General features: G+C 43.2%; 1 protein-coding gene across 3 annotated transcripts in view; it reads right to left on the minus strand.

Moving 5' to 3' along the window:
- The window catches only part of KIF13A (kinesin family member 13A), a 199813-nt gene that overhangs the window by 45556 nt on the left and 131691 nt on the right, over positions 1–22566 (minus strand). For all 3 annotated transcript variants that reach the window (XM_010848801.1, XM_010848800.1, XM_010848799.1), the window contains exons 9-15: positions 15034–15145; positions 14439–14651; positions 11874–11984; positions 9367–9501; positions 7600–7730; positions 3671–3757; positions 3405–3571 (exon numbers count right to left, since the gene is read on the minus strand). In XM_010848801.1, coding sequence (XP_010847103.1) covers positions 3405–3571; positions 3671–3757; positions 7600–7730; positions 9367–9501; positions 11874–11984; positions 14439–14651; positions 15034–15145 — 956 coding nt within the window. The remainder of the gene's footprint in view (positions 1–3404; positions 3572–3670; positions 3758–7599; positions 7731–9366; positions 9502–11873; positions 11985–14438; positions 14652–15033; positions 15146–22566) is intronic.

Here is a 22566-nt window from a genome sequence, read left to right on the forward strand (position 1 = left end):
CAAAGAGTCGGACACGACTGAGTGACTGAACTGAACTTGGTGTGTATGAACCTTTTTTCAGAGAAAGAAAACTGGAAAACACACGATTTTTTTTTTTAATAAAATCATAGTCTAGGGCTTTGGCTAAAAGACACTGAATAAGATGTTTAATTCTTATTTCTACTTGCTGGTCAATGGTGTGTGGAAACACACATATCCCAAGTGGCTGAGGAGGGGGTTCCACGCCAACGCACAGGTGATGCGACTGGCCATGACACAGCACCCCTACTGCTCACCAGGCCTTCTCAGAAGCCACAGAACAACACACAGATGTGCCAGAGAGCAACTCCAAGCATCCTTCCCCTCACCTGCCATGGACCAGCCCGGAAAGCCCTGCTCGGGGACTCCAGATGTAGCCGGCATACATAGAACCCAGGAGAGGTACAGAGGCTGAGGTTTCTTTTTCCCTCTGATCCCAACACAAGTCTGGAAACACTTTTCTCTGGATAACATTTTCTTTCCGAATTAATTGACCTGTTTTAAGCCTTTCTCAGTATACAGCATATTCTTTTTATTTTGGCCACATATCACGGCTTGTGGGGGCTCAGTTGCCCGACCAGGGATTGAACCCAGGTCCTTGGAAGTAAAAGCATAGAACCCTAACTGCTGGGAATTTCCTATACAGCATATTCTTTTTTGTTTGTTTGTTTTTAAATTCAAACTTTTTATTTTGTATTGGGGTATAGTCAATTAACAATGTTGTGACAGTTTCAGGTAAACAGCGAAGGGACTCAGCCATGTCTGTACATGTATCTGTTCTTCCTATATCGCATACTCGTAAAAAGATCATTCCAATCAGCATGTCAGTCTGACTCTGTGATATGGGCAAGGACAGAAACCAAAGATGCTCTGGCCTGTTCTCAAATCACCAGTCCACTATCAAGAGTGTTAACAGTTTCCTTCATTTCCTTATCACTTTGTTCCTCTTGAATGAACTGTTTTAAAACTCAGTGAGCCTGGAGCCTCAGGCCAAGAAACCAAAGGGGTAAGTGTTTTAGGAGAGAAAGGACCTCTTTTCCTTTGGGCATAGCATGCTCCCTTCTTCCTTACTTTATTCTCTGCCTGGTACATAACTATGCAATGAGCGCAAACTTGTTTGTCCCGTGTATGGGAAAGAGAGAGGGTGATGGTGTAAAGGTTGAAGGGCATTTACATGACCCAGAGGAAAGTGAAAGTGAAAGTCACTCAGCTGTGTCCGACCCTTTGCGACCCCATGGTCTATACAGCCCATGGAATTCTCCAGGTCAGAAGACTGGAGTGGGTAGCCTTTTCCTCCTCCAGGGATCTTCCTGACTCAGGGACTGAATCCAGGTCTCCTGCATTGCAGGCAGATTCTTTACCAGCTGAGCCATAAGGGAAGCCTCAGGACCCAGAAAATTAAAAAAAAGAAAAAAAAGTGACCCAGGGAATTAGAATTAATTCGTATCAAGATGCCTAAGGCACTGAATCAAAGGGCAGAATAGATCCTTTGAGGGGAAAAGGAACCTTTGAATTCCAGATGGAATAAGCTCTGGGACCATTCAGCAGACCCTCAGTTCTTCTTTACTTTAGAGCTGCCACTGACTCTGTGAAAACAGTTGTTGTCGAGAAAAACATATTATGGTCTAAAAATACTAGGTTTGCTTTTACTCTTAATTCAAATGAACTGGGTTTTAGACCATTAATTATTCTAGAGATTTGAAGATACGCTATTTTAGTTTATCACTGAGATAATGCAGGTGACTATTTACCCAGGAGTACCATATCCTGAACTCCTGTGCTGTCAACAGAAATAAAAATACTAGAGACACTTCTTGCTGTTGGATACATGAAGAAAAGAACAGCCACCAGGTTCTAACCATTGGGAAGGCCATGGAATTTGGAAACGGGGAGGAAGCGGTCATAACTGAAAAGGGAACATTCCTCCAACAAGAATTCAGAGCACCTCTGCCAGGCAGAAGACTGCGGTGTCTTCCCCGTCATGTTAGATCTGGCCAAAGCATGAAGCACAAGCACCAACAAGCAGCCCTGCTAAAAACCAGTCAAGCTCCTTCAAGCTAAAGCCAATCAGTTAAAACCTTTATCCCAGTGTTTGTGGAGGAGCTTCGTCTGAAACCACATGAGAGGGAAGAGAATCTTCAAATAGGACCACCAAGGGGACGACCACCAGGCAGACAGGCTTATGATCGGGAAGCCACCTAAGCAGTAGAGGTGAAGAGTATGAATTCTGCCCGGCCGCCAGCATTTCAGCATCGTATCAGAGCACGTCGATGTGCCCTACAGGGGAGCTTCACTTAGCAAGGGGAGTGGGTGAAGCAGAGTGACGGGGAAATATTGCTTTTAAATGAATGAAATCAACACTAGAGATCAAAGTCTGATCTAGAATATAAATGGATACTTACGTTAACACCACGAGCCAGGCCACTGATGACCAACTGCTCTGCCTAAGAAGACTGGAGGGATTAACAAATACTACACACTCACTGGTTATCCAGGGGGACCGTGTGTGTGTGTGTGTGTGTGTGTGTGTATAAATATATAAATAAATATATGATAAGCAGGTAGTGATTGGAGAAATTAGAAATGTGTGCCATGGGATGGTAGATGATTAAATGGATACCACTTAGATGCTTCGCAGAGTTGGAGAACAGAGACATCCAGAAGCCTGTAACTGCATCGAAAGCAAGAAGCTCTCTTCTAATGAGCGTTCCTTCACCTGGAGTTTGGAACTGCACTCTCCTGTCACACCCTGCACCTACTGGGGCTTCCAAACAACCGCTCAGAGGAGACTTGCTGCTCAGGCATGTTGTTAACCGACCCACTAACATGATCCTGTCTGAGCATGAAATGTCTGTCGGGACTCCTCCCAACTTGGCGAGCAAGTGGCAGAATGGGCTGGAGCTTGGGTCCCGGCTGTGGTCCTCCCTGTGCTGCGCTGTCAGGAGCCCCCGTAGTTAATCTTAATCTCTAATCTTTTTTACTTTTTAAAATGTTTGGCCACAGCATGGCACGTGGGATCTTAGTTCCCCAGCCAGGGATTGAACCTGTGCCCTCTGCACCAGAAGGAAGAGTCTTAACCATTGTCATGGAAATCCCTTAATCCCTAATCTTAATGATGCTCTTTTCTGTTGTTCTATACTCTACATAGTAATACATCACACTTGTTTTTTCATCTGGCCTTTTCTTGACACTTCATTTTTATAATTAAAAAGAGAGGTCCTTGAAGCGAAAAATCCAGAAATAAACAAAAAAGGTCAAAAGCTTTATTCCTGCAACAGAACACCCAATTTGATATGCCAGAAATCTGACAATTCTCTAGTCATGCTCAAATTCCTCTTGGAGTCATTTAAAGAGGAGAGAGAGAAAGTAACTGTGTAGGGTCTCACCATTGCTATTCAGCGTTTTCATGATAACCTCCATCTGCGCAAATTCGTAGTTATAGTCTGGTTCTGAGGAGGCTTCACTGGCCGCGTCCAGGTCGTGCTCCGGCGGGCCTGTCTCTTTCTCAAAGTCTTTCAACCAATCTCGCCGTTTCCTCTTGGGCAAATTAATCCTGTGGGGTTTTTGACCATTAGAGAAAATCAGTGTGTTTCACACTCAGGTAACAGAAAAGACATGTCAGTGAACATAATCGTGAGCACAAGGTGCTTACCTGAAGAAGTGGTTGTTTCCCCACAGGATTCGGTCCCCATGCCACAGCTGGGTGGTGCTGCACACGAGGGTGCCATTGACACAGGACCTGGGGGACACGACGTGGGGGGATGTGTCAGCTCAACAGTAAAGAGCAGAAAACTCCGACCCAGGGGCTCAAGAGGTAAGCGGGGGAGCTCTCTCTAATAGACATAATGGGTCATGCAGTGTCCTTTATTATCTAAAATAATTATTATTTTAAATAATTTTAAAGGATCACTACTGAATGATCCTTCTAAAAACTCAGTTTCTCATTCTCACTAGCCATATGTCAATTCTCGAGAGCCCCACCTCAGTGTGTGCGCGCCTGCTCAGTTGCTAAGTCATGTTCAACTATTTGTGACCCCATGGCCTGTAGCCCTGCCAGGCTCCTCTGTCCGTGGGATTTCCCAGGCGAGGATAATGGAGTGGGTTGCCAATTCCTACTCCAGGGGATCTTCCTGACTCAGGGACTGAATCTATGTCTCCTGCATTGGCGGGTGGATTCTTTACAGCTGAGCCACCAGGAAAGCCCACACCACCTCGATAGTGGCTACCAAAATGGTCTCAGGAGACAGAGAACCTTTCCATGGTCTCAGAGAGTTCTACTGAGCAGTGTTATTCTAGAATAAAACTAAAAACAGTTCCAGAGTAAATCAGAGAGAAATATAATAATATTTACTTCTTTTACTTATTACTTCTGTGATCATCTGCATCTTTAGATACACTATTCTAGGTGCTCGCTTATACACACACATACACAAACATACACACAAACATGTCATGCTCTCACTACAATAACATAAAAAAGAAAAAGTTATGGAAACTTTTGGCAATGTACCAAAGCCAAGAAATTAGCATAGAAGTAATTTCCACTTGGACACATGCCAGGGGTACATGGAGGAAGCAAATATAAAATCTCTTCGCAGGAAATTATGTAGCCTCATCCAGGCCACAAGACTCCTACAAACCACTGAAGAGGAACAAATCTAAAAAATCATGAACTGCTTTAGGAAGCAAAGTTATCAGCAGATACAACAAACAGTTGGACTGAAGCCCCAGCAACATCAAAGAAGAGCATTTCCAAATAAAGGCAATGAAATAAGTAAAAATAAAATTACTAAAGCATATAATGGAGTAAAAACAAAATTCTACCAATAGAGACCAGGCATATCTTAAAAAAGACTTCTTAGACTTCTACAAGTGAAAAACAGAGACACAGATTAACACTCAATAGACTGTAGTTAAGCAGCAGGTAAGACATGCGAAGAGAGACCTGCGGAAGATTCAAGGAAATAATGACTATCCCTTCACCCCACCTCCTTCTCTTGCTATGTCTCCAATCCCATTCCCATCTTCACAATCAAGATTCTCCACCCACTTCCTCACCTCCTAGTCTTCCTTCTTTGTTTACTTTCCTTCCATACCCACAACTGCCTGGTACCCAAACATCCACTGGCTGTTAATGTCTTCCTAACTGCTATGTCCCACAGAAGCTCTTTAGCTTCTATACTGACCTCTTCTTTAAATGTTCTCTTTTTTTGGATTCCATCATTGTACCTTGCCTATCTGACTCCCTGTCTCAGCCCCCTTCATGGATTATCTTCAGATCATCCCATAGACATTGGTTTAACGCTTCCACTATTCATTCTAGATCCACTTTCAAAACAGGCAACACATAACACCCAGCTGTGTATCTTTAGTGTAGGGTCTACAGTGCTAAATCCAACGTGAACCTGGAAATCTTCACACTGATATCCCAAGGACAGCTCAAACTCAAAATATCCCAAACTGAACTCATTACTACTCATTACCTATCATCCTGCAAGCCTGTTCCTCCTCTAATATACCTTATCTTGATTTAGTAGCACCACTGTTTACCTCATTTCTAAGACAGAAACTTAATAGTGCTGACTTCTTTTCCTTTACTGAGTTCCTATGCTGTCTCTGAGCATATCACTAAATCTCGCCAACTCTTACATAATTCTAAAATATATTTTGTTCTTCACTTCTTTTGCTACTGTGCATTCCCATGACAAGAGCATATTCTAAGTCCTGAAAACCCCACATACTTTTATAGTGATCATATTTGCAGGTTATAAAGATCACTTTAGAAGGAGCGCTTAGCTTCCTGTAAAATAACTCTTGTTTCTATACATCCTCCCCCACTAGGCTTTGAGTCACTATTCTTGGACATTCCCAGCACAGAGCCTAGAGCAAGTATACTGAATGAATGAACCACTGGCCTCAGGTCATAGGAAAGGAGGAGACTGAGCATGGTGGGAACGGAAGAAAAGTAGGGTAAAAAGACTTGGAGGTAAAATCAGGTACGAGGAAATCTCCTGAATAAGATCATTTTCAGATATAGAGTTGAAAGAGAAAGTGATTAAACTGTCACGTTGTGTGTGTGTGTGTGTGTGCGTGCATGTGTATATACACACGTAATTTTGTCAATTAAAAAAGTAGGAAAAAAACTCCAGAGCTTCTAATGGAGGGGTATAGCACAAAGTTCAATTTTATTTGAACTTGGAATAAATAAAAATTAAGGACTAGTATCACCTTATCATTAAATATGTTAACAATATATCACTTTAACATAAGACCTACAGATTTCATGAATCACGCATGTTGATGGTTTCAGTCTCAGGTTTTCATCACTTGGAAATGTATACGGCTGATATTAACAGAGTAATTTGACAAGAATGTCGTTTTCTTCATAAGAACATATGTTCTGAATTATAATGCTGTGCGTTAATGAATATTGTTTTAAGACTTCATTTTATACGTGCTTATAAAATAATGGAAGACATCATTTAGTAGAAAATAAAAAGTAAATATATTACCCTGTCAAATCTCAAATTTTTACATATTATAGCTTAGCTTAGGAATTCTTCATATAATGGGGTTATCTGATTTTAACTGCTTTTCATATAATGCATTATATGGGTAACAACTAACTTTATTCAATATTTATGTGTGTCAGGCACTGAGGGAAGTGATTTGTATGTTTTGTCTACCATTAGCCTAGGAGTCGGACAGGACTGAGCGACTTCACTTTCACTTTTCACTTTCATGCATTGGAGAGGAAAATGGCAACCCACTCCAGTGTTCTTGCCTGGAGAATCCCAGGGACGGGGGTGCCTGGTGGGCTGCTGTCTATGGGGTCACACAGTCGGACACGACTGAAGTGACTTAGCAGCAGTAGCAGCCTTATTTATCACATGAGGGAATTGAAGATTAGATAAAAGAGGTATCTTATCTAAGATCACCCAGCTAGTAAAGGCAGAATCAGCCACGCCGAAGCTGGTGCTCTAAATTTTGCTTACACAGCTCTCTATAAGCAGAAAGCAAAAGCTAGTGTGGCCTTAACTTTGATAACTGAACAAACAGAAAGGGGCAGTCTACTCCTGAAAATGAGGCACTTAAGCTATGTTAAGGTACTTTTATTTTTTTGTTCTTCTCTACCATCTCTTTATTTTTATTATTTTAAAATTAATTTTTATTGGAGTCTAGGGCTTCCCAGGTGGCTCAGCAGTAAAGAACCTGCCTGCCAATGCAGGAGACACAAGTTTAATCCCTGAGTCTGGAAGATCCCCTGGAGAAGGAAGTGGCAACCGAATACTCCAGTATTCTTGCCTGGAAAACTCCATGGACAGAGGCGCCTGGTGGGCTACAGTCTATGGGGTTTAAGGAGCTGGACAGGACTTGGCTACTCAACGACGACAACAGTTGCTTTACAATGTTCTGTTAGTTTCTGCTGTATGGCAAGGTAAATCAGCCATGTGGCATATATACATATATCCCCTCTTCCTTGGACTGCCTTCCCATGTAGGTCCTCACAGAGCATTTAAGTAGAGCTCCCTGAGCTACACGGTAGGCTCTCATTAGTTATCTATACGGTACTTTTCTTACCGTGCATTTTCTTTTGGAGTGAGGCTGACCTCTCCATCAGAGCCAATGTCGATCTCACAGTGCTCAGGCTGAATTCCTATCCCAAAGAGCTGGATGTCCTGAGAGGTGTCGGCACCTACCCTGGTGTGGTCCTGGTAACAGATTGTTCAAGACAGAAACACCTACACTTGCAGGTAACTCAGTAAAAGTTTATCACAGTCAATTTGAATAACCCAACAGACCACGGATAACAACATTAGGTGAACCAGACAGGAGATGCGAGATCTGGTGCATTGTAGGTCAAAAGCTTACCTTAACACTCTAAATTTAAAACATGTTTAAACACTATAGAAAAAAATACAAAACAAAACCCTAATCAACAGTGATTAGCTAATATTTTGGAACATAAAGAAGTCAGATTTGACAGTAGAAAACCTTGAGCTCCAATTTTAACTTGATGACTGTTTATGTGACCATGGTCAAGCCATTTCATTCTAAGCCTGTCCCCCCCTCCTCCCGCAAAACCAAAACAGTATTATTATGATCTAATGAATAGGATTCTTTCTCAAGAATCACTTGAATTAACAGTGAAAGTCTTTGAGAAAAGCTATATAAATTCAAGAAACACTGAAAATAGTTTCATGGAGAATCATATTTTCAACTTTTAAAATGATAAACAAAAGTTGAGTTGCTAATACTAAATTACAGAGTATTCATGCCTGTGGGTTATACAGTGTACATGTTAGCATGATTCTTAAGTACTTCAAAACTCAGACATGTGAGGACTGTGATTCCTGCTGGTTGAGCCCAGTGTGCAGCCCTTTGCCTGTTCTGTTGCTCTGAAAGTCATGCAGTCTCTGTGACAATAAAAAGACTTCCCTGTTCAACAGAGAAAGTGCAGTGCATGGTCTTTCAAAATCAAGAATTCAGAAACAATCCCTTACCACTTCATCCTTTCCTAAATGAACAGATCTTAAGTCTGTGAGCGGACTCTCAGTAAGTCAGGGGCTATTTATGTCATATTTGTTTCTGGAAAAAGTAGAATAACAAGGATTCTAGAAGACTGAGGCTCCTTTCTTCACTTCAAGTGTATTCTCCACTGCATTCTGCATATTCACGAGGCAGCTCAGAATCCCTAACGAAGGAGTTTGACAACCGCTGCAGTGACTGCTGCAGTATGGTCAGTGACATGACCTTGAGGCCACAGGGCCAAACCCCAAAGCACACACCCATCTCCACACCTGAGGGTGATCATGGGACCAAGAGTTACTTCCTAAGGACGCAGGTTTAGAAGGGATGGATATGGAAGAATCCTAGGGAAAAACCCTAGCTGTGTAATTTCCCATCATAGTCCGCTTTAGGCTTGTGCTGACCTCAAGATCCCCTTAGGATTACTCAGACGCATAATGGTGACTCTCCAGAGCTTCTCAGAATCCTGTCGCCATAGCCAGAGATCACCCTGACACCCCTGGTAGCTCCCCCTGCCCCTCTGAAATCAGCCCGGCTAGGCAGCCCCAGTATAATATTGGTTGGTCCAGAAGTTTGTCGGGGGTCTTTCCATAACATCTTATGGAAAAGATGTTTGGCCAACCCAAACTTTTTGGCTGACGCAATACAAAACAGCTAGTTCTCGCTCAGTGGTAACTTGACTGAACTACCATTCCTCTTACTTTTAATGAGAGCTAAGCTGGATACAAAAAGCAAGATCATGGGGACAGGTACCCAGACCCAAGTGGGATCGTACACGAAGGAATCAGGATGGCAGCTATCTGCTCATATACTTCTTACCTTTAAATAATAAACCAGAAGTTCGTTGAGAGCAGGGTCTGCGTTTAGGTTGACCAAGTAGCACTTGTCATCTCCTACTTTGATACCAGAAGTCTCCAGGGAGATCCCCATGCTTTCAAGTTGCCGCTGCCTCTCCTGTGCAGAGACACACAAAAGCAGGAAAGCTCTGTGTGTTGCTCGAGTCAGGAGATGTACCAATGGAAAGTCACTATTTCTGGGGACAACGCCAGTGAAACGACACATTCTACTCAGCTCAACCAAGTTTCTGAGCGTCTAAGACACGTGACATCTTGTGTCAGTGTCACAGGAGCACCAGGGGTGAACCAGGTACCGGCCTGCCCTTAAGGGGCTTCCAGTCCAGTGGAGGGGATGAGACCACAGGGCTAGAGATGAAAGAGGAGAGCCCCGAGCCTCTGAAGAGGAACACCGTGCTGCGGGACTTCAAAGGACGGAGATTGTGATGGGTTAAGAGTCCAGGAAAGGCTTCAGGAAGAGAATACATTTGAGATGGTTCTTGAGGCACAAGAAGAATTTCAAGAGGAAGAAACGGGGGAGTTGCAAGGTAAGGGCAGAGGGAAGTACGGTGAGGACTCAGGATGCGGTGGATGAACGCAGGTGTCAAGAACCCCTAGTCCAAGGACCCCACGTATAACACAGGGAGCGCTGCTCAATGTTATGGGCAGTCTGGAGAGGAGGGGAGTTGGGGGAAAATGGATACATGTATAAGTATGGCTGAGTTGCTCTGCTGTGCACCCGAAACTGTCACAACATTGTTAATCGGCTAGACTTCAATGTAAAATAAAAAGTTAAAAAAAGAAAAGAATCCCTAGTCAATGTGGGAAAGTAGTGGGAGATGGGGCTGGAAGAGCAGGCCTCTCCTTTTTGCAGAGGGCCTTGAATCCATTCGGGCTTCCCTGGTGGCTCAGAGGTTAAAGCGTCTGCCTCTAATCCGGGAGACCTGGGTTCGATCCCTGGGTCAGGAAGATCCCCTGGAGAAGGCAATGGCAACCCACCCCAGTATTCTTGCCTGGAGAATCCCATGGACGGAGGAGCCTGGTGGGCTACAGTCCATGGGGTCACAAAGAGTCGGACACCACTGAACGACTTAACTTTCACTTTCACTTTGAATTCATTCAAGTTATTCATGAAATGTTTTTTGTGTTAGGTACTAACCTAGGGCTGGGAATACAAGAGCAAACAAAACATAGTTACTTCTTTCACCAAAAATTATATTCTAGTGGAAGGACACAGACCATAACAAAATAGACAGGTAAAATACAGAATTTCCTAAGGTGATATGTGCTATGAAGAAAAATAAAGCCAAGTAGGAGTTACAGAAAGTTAGGTGTGTGCTTGTGATATCTAAAAAAACATATAAGCAGAAGGCTGGCCCAGGTTCCAGTTACTGATTTCCAGCTACCTGATTGGGATGGTTCAATACTTACAAGTGGTCAGTGAGATGAAAATGTCATGAAATGCACAGTGTAGAATTCACATCTCACGCATACAGACACTCACACATGTGTGCATGCTCAGTCCTTGCTTTTTATCTCAAATAAATTTCATAACAGCATTTTCTAATGAGCCAAAGAATCAAACACATTGAAAAGCCTATGATGTGCTGCTGCTGCTAAGTCACTTCAGTTGTGTCCGACTCTGTGTGACCCCATAGATGGCAGCCCACCAGGCTCCCCCATCCCTGGGATTCTCCAGGCAAGAACACTGGAGTGGGTTGCCATTTCCCTCTCCAATGCATGAAAGTGAAAAGTGAAAGTGAAGTCGCTCAGTCGTGTCCGACTCTTCACAACCCCATGGACTGCAGCCATGGGATTTTCCAGGCAAGAGTACTATTATAAATTCTCTGCCAATGCTTTGCCAGGTGATCTGAAATCACAGATTTTTGTTTAAAATGTGAAAAGCAGGACACATTAAAGATGATTCCTATACCACGCCTGCACAAATTTTGAACTCTCTTCTAGCAAACACAGGGACCAAGTAGTAATTGATACAAGACAATGAAGTCAGTGTCTAAAAATGGATTTTTGTAGGCTCTAGTTCAGTAGAAAAAGCTCCTTAAGGCTTTTTTTTTTTTTTTCCTGGCTGTCTTTTTTTTTTTCTGGCTGTCTCGGGTCTTAGTTACAGCGTGCAGGATTTTCAATTGCAGCACGCAGGGTCTAGTTCCCTGACCAGGAATTGAATCCGTGTTCCTGCATTGGGAGCACAGAGTCTTACTCAACGGACCACTAGTGAAATCCCCTTAGGATTCTTTGAGGATGACAAGTCGTTTTACAGAAAAGATGGCAAATGAAGAAGAATCACTGTAGCACAGGGAACGATACTCGATATCCTGTGTGATAAGCCATAATGGAAAAAAAAATTTTTTTAAAGAATGTCTATATGTGTATAACTGAGTCACTTTGCTATATGGCACAACACGCTATGTCAACTGTACTTCCAAAAAAAAAAAAAAAAAATCACGGTATTTTAGGCCCGGGTTATTAAGCTACCTGTGCAATTTCTTCTGTTTTCCTGAGCTTCTCTTCCCAAGTCACTGTTAGCTCTTTTATCAGCTTTTCAGACTCTTCCAGCTTCTCTTTCAGTTCAGGGGCCTTCATAGCCTTTAAAATGAAAGCAGAGATATCTGATTTTCTCATTTGTTCCAGCATTATGTACAAGACAATCCCTTATTGTCCTTCTTAAGAGGTTATCAACTGTCTGTTGGAAGCAATTAAGCCACACACTGTCAGGGGGGTTTTTAGATCTTTATTAATCAAATGATGTGAAAGAATAAATGGCTGCTCTTCTTAAAGCCAGAAAAAAGGAATTCCAGTGCCCTGAATTAAAGTGATATAAATCGTCCCAGAGTAATTTTATCCATCATACTTAAATTTCACATTTAAAGACCTCAAAGATGCTAAAGTTCACCTTCAAAATAGCAAAGTATGAGAACAAATTACTTGACTAGATTTGTTTTTCAATAAAACAAAGACCAACACACATCACTAATAAACACATCCCAGTTATATTAACCTACCAGCAAAGGTAGAGACTCTTCTCAACCATTTTAAAATTTGAGTCTGGGCCATTTGAACTACTTTTCTTACTGATGGTAATAAACTTAGTATGCTTATTACTCACTTGGAAATAGGACATCTGGTTAAAAAGGCAGTAATTTCCCTCTGAGTTTGCTCAGTGAGAATAATTAAGAGGTCTAAATATAGACATGCAGCTTAAGAAATCTCAGGGGGCCTTTCCTTGGCCCCCATATGTTTTTATGACACTCTGTAGTAACATGAAACATGAGGCTCTGCAAAGGATAACCCTACAAACAAGAAAGATGGCAGAACTCGGACTGGAAGCTGAAGTGGCAATGATGTGGGTCTGGATGAGGATGTTGTTAACTGTGTCTCACTGTGTTAACAGAACCTGAGAGTGACATTCAGTGCTGGGTCCAAGGGGACACACATGAAAATTCTATGTGAAGTCTAAGTATCAAAGAATTGATGCTTTTGAACTGTGGTGCTGGAGAAGACTCTTGAGAGTCCCTTGGACAGCAGGGAGATCAAATCAGTCAATCCTAAAGGAAATCAACCCGAATATTCACTGGAAGGACTCATGCTGAAGCTGAAGCTCCAGTACTTTGGCCACTTGATGCAAAGAGCTGACTCATTAGAAAAGATCCTAATGCTGGGGAAAGATTGAAGGCAGGAGGAGCCAGGGACAACAAAGGATGAGATGGTTGGATGGCATCACTGACTCAATGGATGTGAGTTTAAGCAAACTCCAGGAGATAGTGAAGGACAGGGAAGCCTGGCATGCCACAGTCCATGGAGTTGCAAAGAGTCAAACACGACTGAGCTATGACGTGAACCTGCTGTGGTTCCTCTGGTCTACCCCTTTGGCCAGGCACTGTTCTGGCTACCAGGCCTGGATTACAGGGTCACAGCAGAAATGCAGATTCAGAGACAGGAGGGAGGACAGAGATGATCCACCTACAGACAAACTCCAGAGTCATCACGCTCCTCCGAGGAACGACTCTCATCACAGTTTATCAGCATTTTAATTTTCCAAGTGTTCTACCACCCTGCTTGGCATCAATGAAAAACAAATTAAGCTTGAGGCGCTCAGTGATGATTAGAATGATAATAAAAAAGAGCACCATTTATTGAGTACTTCCCATGGGCAACCCATTGTGCTAAGTGCTTTCCAGTATCGCTGTTGTACTAGGGATAAACACAATTAATAAAACATGCTTCCTGCACTTGAGGAACCGGTGGCCCAGAAGAGGAGAAAGACATGTAAGCAAACAGTTACAATGCAGCTCCATGATCAGCAGTAGGTAGAATCTTCAGGTCCCTAGCTCTGACCTCCCTTTGTTTGTGGGGTCAGAAGACAGCAGTAGGAAGGAAGGTGAACTCAGAAGCCTGGGGTACACACCCGAGTCCTGGCAGGCAGAAGCATGTAACCGAAGTTGAGGCACTTGGCCCCCATCTAGTGCAGTGAGACAGTGCCTCCCCTGGCAACAGCTATTGGGAAGTGGGTATGATTATGAAGTCTGGGTAAAGCCAAGGAAAGATGGTAACAATGTAAATGTGATTTGGTTCCCTGTCAGGAGCTGATACAAATGAACCAAATACAAAATGAATTACTCCTAATGCTAATTATTCTTGACTACCTTGTCTGCCCGACTTAATAACGAGATGATACAGAGCTAACCTCTCTGAAAATGGCAAGGCCACGTGGAAGTTGTCATCTACAATGTTAATCAAAGCAGCATCTTTGGGTCTTAGGATTTCACACTGGAAGAGTGTGAAGGGCCAACTGACTGCCTGAAACAGTCAGGCAGTGGCAGCAAGTCTCTTAACTGTCTGCTTCCTCGACTGTCAGTGCCTAGGATGCAGCCTTGCATTTCATGTTCGTTGTCCTCCCCATGCTTAGCACGGAGAAGATGCTCATCGGCTCAGCACTGCTGAAGGACATGAGGGGAGCTGAACTGCGAGCGAGCTCATCTTCAACACTCAGATACCAGGAGCCAGGGAGCCGGATCACAGGGAGTGCTGGGCTCACCATACCTCAGCCTGTGAGAGCTGCTCCCTCAGTTTCTCCACTTCTTCCCGCAGTTCCCGGATGACCTTCGCGTTGGGATCCTCATTCACGACGGCATGGTTAACGATCCTTTTGGCCCGATCTGCGTATCTCAGCGTGGAGAGGGTCTCTTCGTAGTTGTCTGCTGCTGGGCTAATGGTGGCGATCATGGAGGTCTGGCTGTTGCCCCCCAGATTGTCCTGCAACATATTTCAAATAGCATCTTAGAAACAGGGCCTGTTCCAGGCACAACGCAAGAGGGAAGCGGCAAATGTGTGCAGATGACCTTCTCTGTGAAGAGAACCTGATGTGGAAACGGGCTTGTATTTCACAAAAAATTTTGTGACAAGAGAACGGTGATCTCTCTCTATTCACATCAAAGCACAATGCCTGTCAAACAGCCTTACAATGGAAAAATGGCAACGGGAACGAGTCTTCGTCCTTGCGTGTTTAGGGATCATAGTAACACTACTGTCAGAAGTTCGCTGTGTTGTCTTTGGTTAGCTTTGCACACATCTCTCAGCTGTCACCACTGAAACAGCCAATTTCTAGTTGGAAAAGAACACGAGAGCAATAAATTACCTTAAGCAGCCAAGTGAGGACTGAGTCGCGATAAGGCACAAATTTGTTTTTACCCTTGCCAGCTGCCTGGTCAGCCAGCGATGAGATAACCAACCCCAAGGTTGTAAGTGATCTGCCAAGAGAAAAAGAAAAAAATTAGTTTTATGGAGAATTTATTTTGTTTATATAATAATCCTTCCAGGTACTAAGTATAAAATTATGCAAAACAGTAAGTCCTTAAAGTTGATCTCATCAAGTCTTCATTCGTGGAGAAGCTGAGAAAATGAAAAACAAAAAGTAACTCCTTTAGTTTAAAAGAATGAATTTAGAATCCCTGTAGAATCTATTTTGTTCAAGAGACAGGAGCTGTGAAACATTTCAGAACCTGGAAACATACATTTAAAAGATTCCTCAAGAGAATTATAATTTACTCTGAATATTATGTTTAAAGTCTCAACCATCTGCTCTTTGAGTCTAACCAGGACTACTCTGGCCTCTGATTTTCTAGGAGTAACCACGTAACTTGTAAAGCATACTTCCATCACAGGTTACAAGGTATATCCTGTTCATCTGCTTAAAGCTGGCAAGCTTTTTTCAATGTGGAGTTACCACAGTTTAACAAAAACAAAGAACCACCCAAACAGAATCCTGGAAGCCTTCCCAGGCCTACTGAGTCACAACCAGTTAAAGGTATCTCCAGGCGATTCACGTGCACATTAAATTTTGAGAAGCGCTGGCTGAACAATACCCAAAGTGATACATACATTCAGCTGCCAGACCTATGAGTCTCAAAATGGTGCTGGGACCAGCAGCATAACATGACCTGAGACCTTGTTAGAAACACCCTATCTCCAGACCCATGCAGACTGAGTCAGGAAACTGAGCTTCAGCAAGCCTTCCAGAAGATTCTAATGCAAGTAGAGTCTGAGAACCACTGGTGTAGGCTAATGAACTTCCCTTGGTGGAGGTGAAAGTGTTAGTCACTCAGTTGTGTCCAACTCTGTGACCCCATGGACTGCAGCCCGCCATGCTCCTCTATCCATGGGCTTCTCCAGGCAAGAATACTGGATCGGGTTGCTGTGCCCTCCTCCAGGGGATCTTCCTGACCCAGGGCTCAAACCCACCTCTCTTACGTCTCCTGCATTGGCAGGCAGGTTCTCTACCACCTGCGCCACCTGGGAACCTCCACTGGTGGTTAATACACATTCTTTGTACTTGGAAAAAAGATCACCATGGAAACAACAGATTGTGGTGTTGAAGAATGAAGGACAGCCTTATATCATAGTTAAGTATTAACTGTTCTTTTAAAAGAAATCAACTGGACTCCAAGTTTAGCAGCCAGAAAAGATCAGTCTCAGGACATCTCTCGGGACTGCTAGGAAGGTAACATGATACCACAAAGACAAAAGGTTTTGTAAATGATGAAAAAATGAAATGCTATTACTTATTTATAAAAACCAGGAAGATCAGCAGGCGACTAGAGGTTAGCAAGTGAACGACAACACAGCTTTCTTCCTAACGTTAACAGTAGATTTCCATTAAATAAGCTGAAGGGAGTAAAACTGTATTTCCCACAAAATAACATTCCCCAAAGGTGAGTCACTGGAGAAGTCACTGAAATACAAAGCAATGCAGAAAATGAGCCAGAATTTTAATAACTAACAGCCGTTACTGCTAAGTGACATAAAGATGTACATCATAATTGACAAATTTAAAAGTTAAACAAATCCACCCCAAGAGAAACAAAAACATATGTCCATACAAAAACTTGCATAAGAATTTCATAGTAGTGATAGTCACAACAGCCAAAAGTGTGGAACCAGCTCAAATGTCCACTGAATAATGAAGGGAAGAATAAAATGCAATATGTCCTTGCAGTGGAGCAGTACTCAGCCGTATGAGAGGAATGACGTTCTGACACGTGCAATAACATGAAGAACCTTGAAAATGTAAGAGAAAGAAGCCAAACAAAAAAAGCCACTGTCCTGGGTTATACAGTGCTCCCCACCATCCAATTCATGTCCAGCAGAGCCTCAGGTGTGTCCTCTTTTGAAAATAAGGTCCTTGCATAGTTATTGGGTTAGCCAGAAAGTTCATTCAATTAGTGACTACGTTGTTAAATAAAGTTCTTGGTGAAAATGTCTTTTACTTTTCTTAAAGCTGAATGAGGAACTTCCCTAGTAGTACAGTGGATGAGAATCTGCCTGCCAATGCAGGGGACATGGGTTCAATCCCTGGTCCAGGAAGGGAGGTCCCCAACCAATGGCTAACAATTTTAAGAAAGAAAAATGTGCATGACCTATATGAAATAGAGGAAAAAAGAGTTCAATATAAGGCAAAAACATGTTTCTGTCTAGATAAAGAATATAGGGCATTTTTCACATTTTGCAACTATTGAGATGGAATTCTCATTTGGAAGCAATCCTTTGGACTATCCTGATTTTTAATACCCAAATGCAGCAGAAATTACTTTAACTCATACCATCCATAAAGAGCTCAGTGACTCAAGAGTCAATATCAGCAACTCTGAGGTTAACAGTGGTCCTACAGCTCTATATAACTGAACAAGTTTATATATAAGCTCTATATAACTATACAAGCCAACAAAGGTCCATCTAGTTAAAGTTGTGATTTTTCCCAGTAGTCATGTATGGATGTGAGAGTTGGACTATAAAGAAAGCTGAGCGCCGAAGAATTGATGCTTTTGAACTGTGGTGTTGGAGAAGACTCTTGAGAGTCCCTTGGACTGCAAGGAGATCCCACCAGTCAATCCTAAAGGAGATCAGTCCTGAATATTCATTAGAAGGACTGCTGCTGAAGCTGAAACTCCAATACTTTGGCCACTTGATGCGAAGAACTGACTCATTGGAAAAGACCCTGATGCTGGGAAAGATTGAAGGCAGGAGGCAAAGGGGATGACAGAGGATGAGATAATTGGATGGGATCACCGACTCAATGGACGTGAGTTTGAGCAAACTTTGGGAGTTGATGATGGACAGGGAAGCCTGGCGTGCTACAATCCATGAGGTCGCAAAGAGTCGGACACAACTGAGCAACTGAACTGACAGCTCTATATAACTTGCTCAGTTAGAGAAGCTTATCACTCACAGAGGCCACACTCTTTACCTAATAGTGTGGACATCCTCAAAACAAGAACTTCATCTAAACCTATTATGGTCTCCTTGGAACAAAAAGAAATAAGCTGCAGAGTGAGTGGGACTCAGTGATGACTGAGAGGTCACCAGATCACCAGTGACAAGGGGTCCGTGCCAACACTCCCTACCAAGTCTCACCTAGAAGCAGTGATCTGGGGGCTTCTAGAATCCTAAACACCATTTGAAAGTTCAATGTCTGAAAGTTGAACACCAGGCTTATATATTTTAATGGGAATTTTACTTCCAGGGATCTTAAAATATAACAAAATCACGAATTATGGATCCTGGTAGTCCAGTCATCTTAACCTGGAGGCAAATGAACAGCTCACAGATATCAGAATGGGTGGGAGTTTCTTGGTCAATTTTAGGGGCTGAAAAGGAATCTTTCTAATTCTAGCAGATCACGGTTCCTTTTCTGAACTTGCTGGAGGTATAGATGGTGTGTGTGCGCGTGCGTGCTTAATTGCTTCAGTCATATCTGATCCTGTGCTACCCCATGGACTACAGTCCGCCAGGCTCCTCTGTCCATGGGATTCTCCAGGCAAGAATACTGGAGTGGGTTCCCATTCCCTCCTCCAGGGGATCTTCCCAACCTAGGGACTGAACTGGCATCTCTTATGTCTCCTGCATTGAGTGGCGGATTCTTTACCACTAGTGCCACCTGGGAAGCCTGGAGATAGTGAGGAAGCTCCTAATCGGTAAATCTCTCACCATAAATTCTTGGCCATGGTGCTGGGGAGGAGAAGGGAGAGGGGCTGGCTGGGAACAAGGAAGACTTAAGCCAGGAGATGACATCTATAAACAACTATCTATAACAAGGGAGAATTCGGGACCAAAAAGAAAGTAAATAAAACTTAGGTTTCTTAGGATCTTAGGATCCTAAGCAAAATAAAGTAACTCATTGAAAAAAAACTGTCATATTCCAACTTTTTTTTTTTTTGCTTTTCTTTTGTCTAGTCAAAGCTATGGTTTTTCCAGTAGTCATGTATGGATGTGAGAGTTGGACTATAAAGAAAGCTGGGTGCTGAAGAACTGATGCTCTTGAACTGTGGTGTTGGAGAAGACTCTTGAGAGTCCCTTGGACTGCAAGGAGATCCCACCAGTCCATCCTAAGGGAAATCAGTCCTGAATATTCATTGGAAGGACTGATGCTGAAGCTGAAACTCCAGTACTTTAGCCACCTGATGCAAAGAACTGACTCATTGGAAAAGACCCTGATGCTGGGAAAGACTGAAGGTGGGAGAAGAAGGGGATGACAGAGGACAAGATGGTTGGATGGCATCACCGACTCAATGGACAAGAGTTTGAGCAAGCTCCGGAAGCTGGTGATGGACAGGGAAGCCTGGCATGCTGCAGTCCATGGGGTCGCAAAGAGTTGGACACGACTGAGCGACCGAACTGAACTGATACCTTCCTTAAACCTAGTTCCCTTGAAACTCTAACCATCAGATTCCTTCCCAAAGGAGTAGATATGATGTGACGTGAGTTACCTGTATTGTCTAGGATGGACTTCAAATTTATTTTACCATGTTTCCAGTTACTTTTTTCTAAGATCATAAGTGTAGTACTTATGAAACTTTATCAGAGCCAGGTGTGTATTTCTCTTTCTATAGATTGTGACCACCTCAGGAGCAGAGATGACTGTGCCTTGCTTACAACATGCATGCATTCAATATTTGCCAAATTACAGGGAATCTAGAATACACAGAAGAACAGAACACGAACCTCTTTCTAGAAAGGACTAATTCAGCGATGGTTTTGGTACACTCTGTGGCTATTGGCCCAATACCCATTTTCCCTTTTCTCACTTGCTAATGGACACTTGAATATGCTGGGAAGCACACGTCAAGCTAAGAACTCTACAGAGTCCTCTACAGCTTGGAGAAGCCATGAAACACAGTTCTGGCCAATGAGATGCAGAGAGGGAGACATTTGTTAGAGGGGTTTCTAAGCAAGTTATGGTTCTCTGGATAAAAAGGCACATATTCAGCTTATAGAAGTTAGAGGTCCTTCCCCATCCTGTTTGGAACAAAGATGTGGATACTATGCCTAAAATGGTAGAGCTGCCTTGGGGTCAGGAGAACCACATGAACACACACTAAGGTTAGTACAGCTGTGTGCCTGATGGCATTTCTCAGGTGCTGGACCAACCTCTGGACTTCAAGTAAGAAGGATGAACTTGTCACTTGGTTGTCACTGGAGTGGTTTCAGTTGCCTGCTGCTGCTAAGTCGCTTCAGTCATGTCCGATTCTGTGCAACCCCATAGATGGCAGCCTACCAGGCTCCTCTGTCCCTGGGATTCTCCAGGCAAGAGTACTGGAGTGGGTTGCCATTTCCTTCTCCTTCTGTTGCTGACAGCAGAAGGCAATCCTTGGCTTTTACAGAATCAGTTGAAAGGTGATCAAGTTAGTGGCACTGAGTTTAGCACTCCTCCCCAAAAAGTCCCCCCTCCTTACGGGAAAGGAGAAATGCAAAATGTGGCAAATCATGGGGAAAGGACAGTATCGCCATATGACAGGACAGGAAAGAAAACAGTGATATCTACAGTATGGGCCTCACTTCCACTCACCACTGTTATCCAGTGACTGATTAAATCATTAAATCCAATGTTCACCCAATGAGTGTCATTCCCAGTCTCATTTCCATTCCAATGATTGTGCTGTAATTCAAAAGCCTGTCCTAACATTTCCAAAAACAGGTTCTTTTGTACATCTGTTCTGGACACATTAAAATGTTATACCTAGAATTCTGACATCAAGTAAAATCAAGAATGAGAGAGTTATATGAGATTCATTGCAGGTTCTCAGAGTGTTTAGCACTGGGAATCTCCAAAGGAAGATTTGTTGTTGTTTTTTAAATATTAAAAAAAATTATTTATTTATTTATTTACTTTTGGCTGTGCTGGGTCTTCACTGCTGGTCGGGCTCTTCTCTAGTTTCGGAGAGTGGGAGCTACCCTCTAACTGTGGCATGTGGGCTTCTCATTACCGCGGCTTCTCCTGTTGTGGAGTACGGGCTCCAGGGAGGGTGGGCTCAGTAGCTGTGGCTCACTCAAGAGCTTAGTTGCCCCACAGCATATGGGATCTTCCAAGACAAAGGAGCAAACTCATGTCTCCTGCATCGGCAGGCAGATTCTTTACCACAGAGCCACCAGGGAAGCCCTGAAATATTTTTTAATTTATTTGGCCATGCTGAGTCTTAACTGTGGCATGTGGGATCTTCAGTTGCAGCATGTGGGATCTAGTTCCCTGACCAGGGGTCGAACCTGTGCCCCCCGCATTGGGAACATAGAGTATTAGCCACTGGACCACCAGGGAAGTCCCTCTGAAGGAAGGTTTTATGAGTAATCTTTCTCCAAATTATTTATCTAGGGGTCATTTTCTCCCTAGAGCCACCTGAGGAACTAGTATTTCACAAGAATTCTTTGAGAGAGCCTAAAGGGACAATGGCACATTGCCCCAAAGATGTGGCTGCTACCTTCCCAGGAGCAGATTTTTGCTGTGTCGTTTATGGGTCTCTTTGTGTTAAGATATGTGGATATCTTTCTTCACATACGGGGACCATTCAAGGTACAAGTGGTAAATTAACAAGTACCACCACCTGCCCTTGAATAATGGACAGAAGACAGGCCACTTTTACTCTTCCGAGATACAAGCTCATGTCGAGTTATGCAGACAAAACCCACTGACATGAGGCTTCCGAGAAGAAATCAACAAGCGTCGTGGAGGGTACTCAAGAAGAAAAAAAGGAGGACGGGGTCACATGAAACATTAGAAATACTGTACTTAAAATTTATGACAATATAAATTATAAGACAGAATCCTAGGGATAACATATATTAATATCCCTCGAACAAGTATTCAGTAGAACCCATTTTTTAGAAATGTCTGGTATATACTCTGTTAACCACAGTAACTGAAATAGAAAAAAGGCTGGGAAAGATACTCATTAGATGAATACTATTGGCATTTAAAGGTTGGCTGTTGCTGGGGATAAAACAGAACCGTCTTTGGTGACATCCCTTGGGGTATGTGAGTGTCCCATGATATAAGTGAATTCTCAGAGAAGCTGAACCAGCCAGGCTCCAGCAGCAGGGAAAGACGTCGTCCTTCCACCCTCAGTAGAAGGGCGAACAGCAGACGGAGTCCCAGGTGTGTCCTCTGCGAAGACGGTCTCCAGACGACCCCTCCTCCCCAGCCCTGAACAGGCCACGGTGGAGCAGCCACACAGTGCCATGGCGCTCCACGTGAAGGAATAACGTGCGCTGTTAAGCTCTTAAGAGCTTAAGGAGAGATGGAGCTCTTAAATCCACAGCCCATTAAGCAGACACTAATGTCTGTGTGAAGTCCCCGCCAGGTCTGCTTAAGAGGATTATTTGTGTTTCATCCAAAGAAACCCCA

The sequence above is a fragment of the Bison bison genome, unplaced genomic scaffold (assembly GCF_000754665.1).
Source record: "Bison bison bison isolate TAMUID 2011002044 unplaced genomic scaffold, Bison_UMD1.0 scf7180017864274, whole genome shotgun sequence".
NCBI lineage: Eukaryota > Metazoa > Chordata > Mammalia > Artiodactyla > Bovidae > Bison > Bison bison.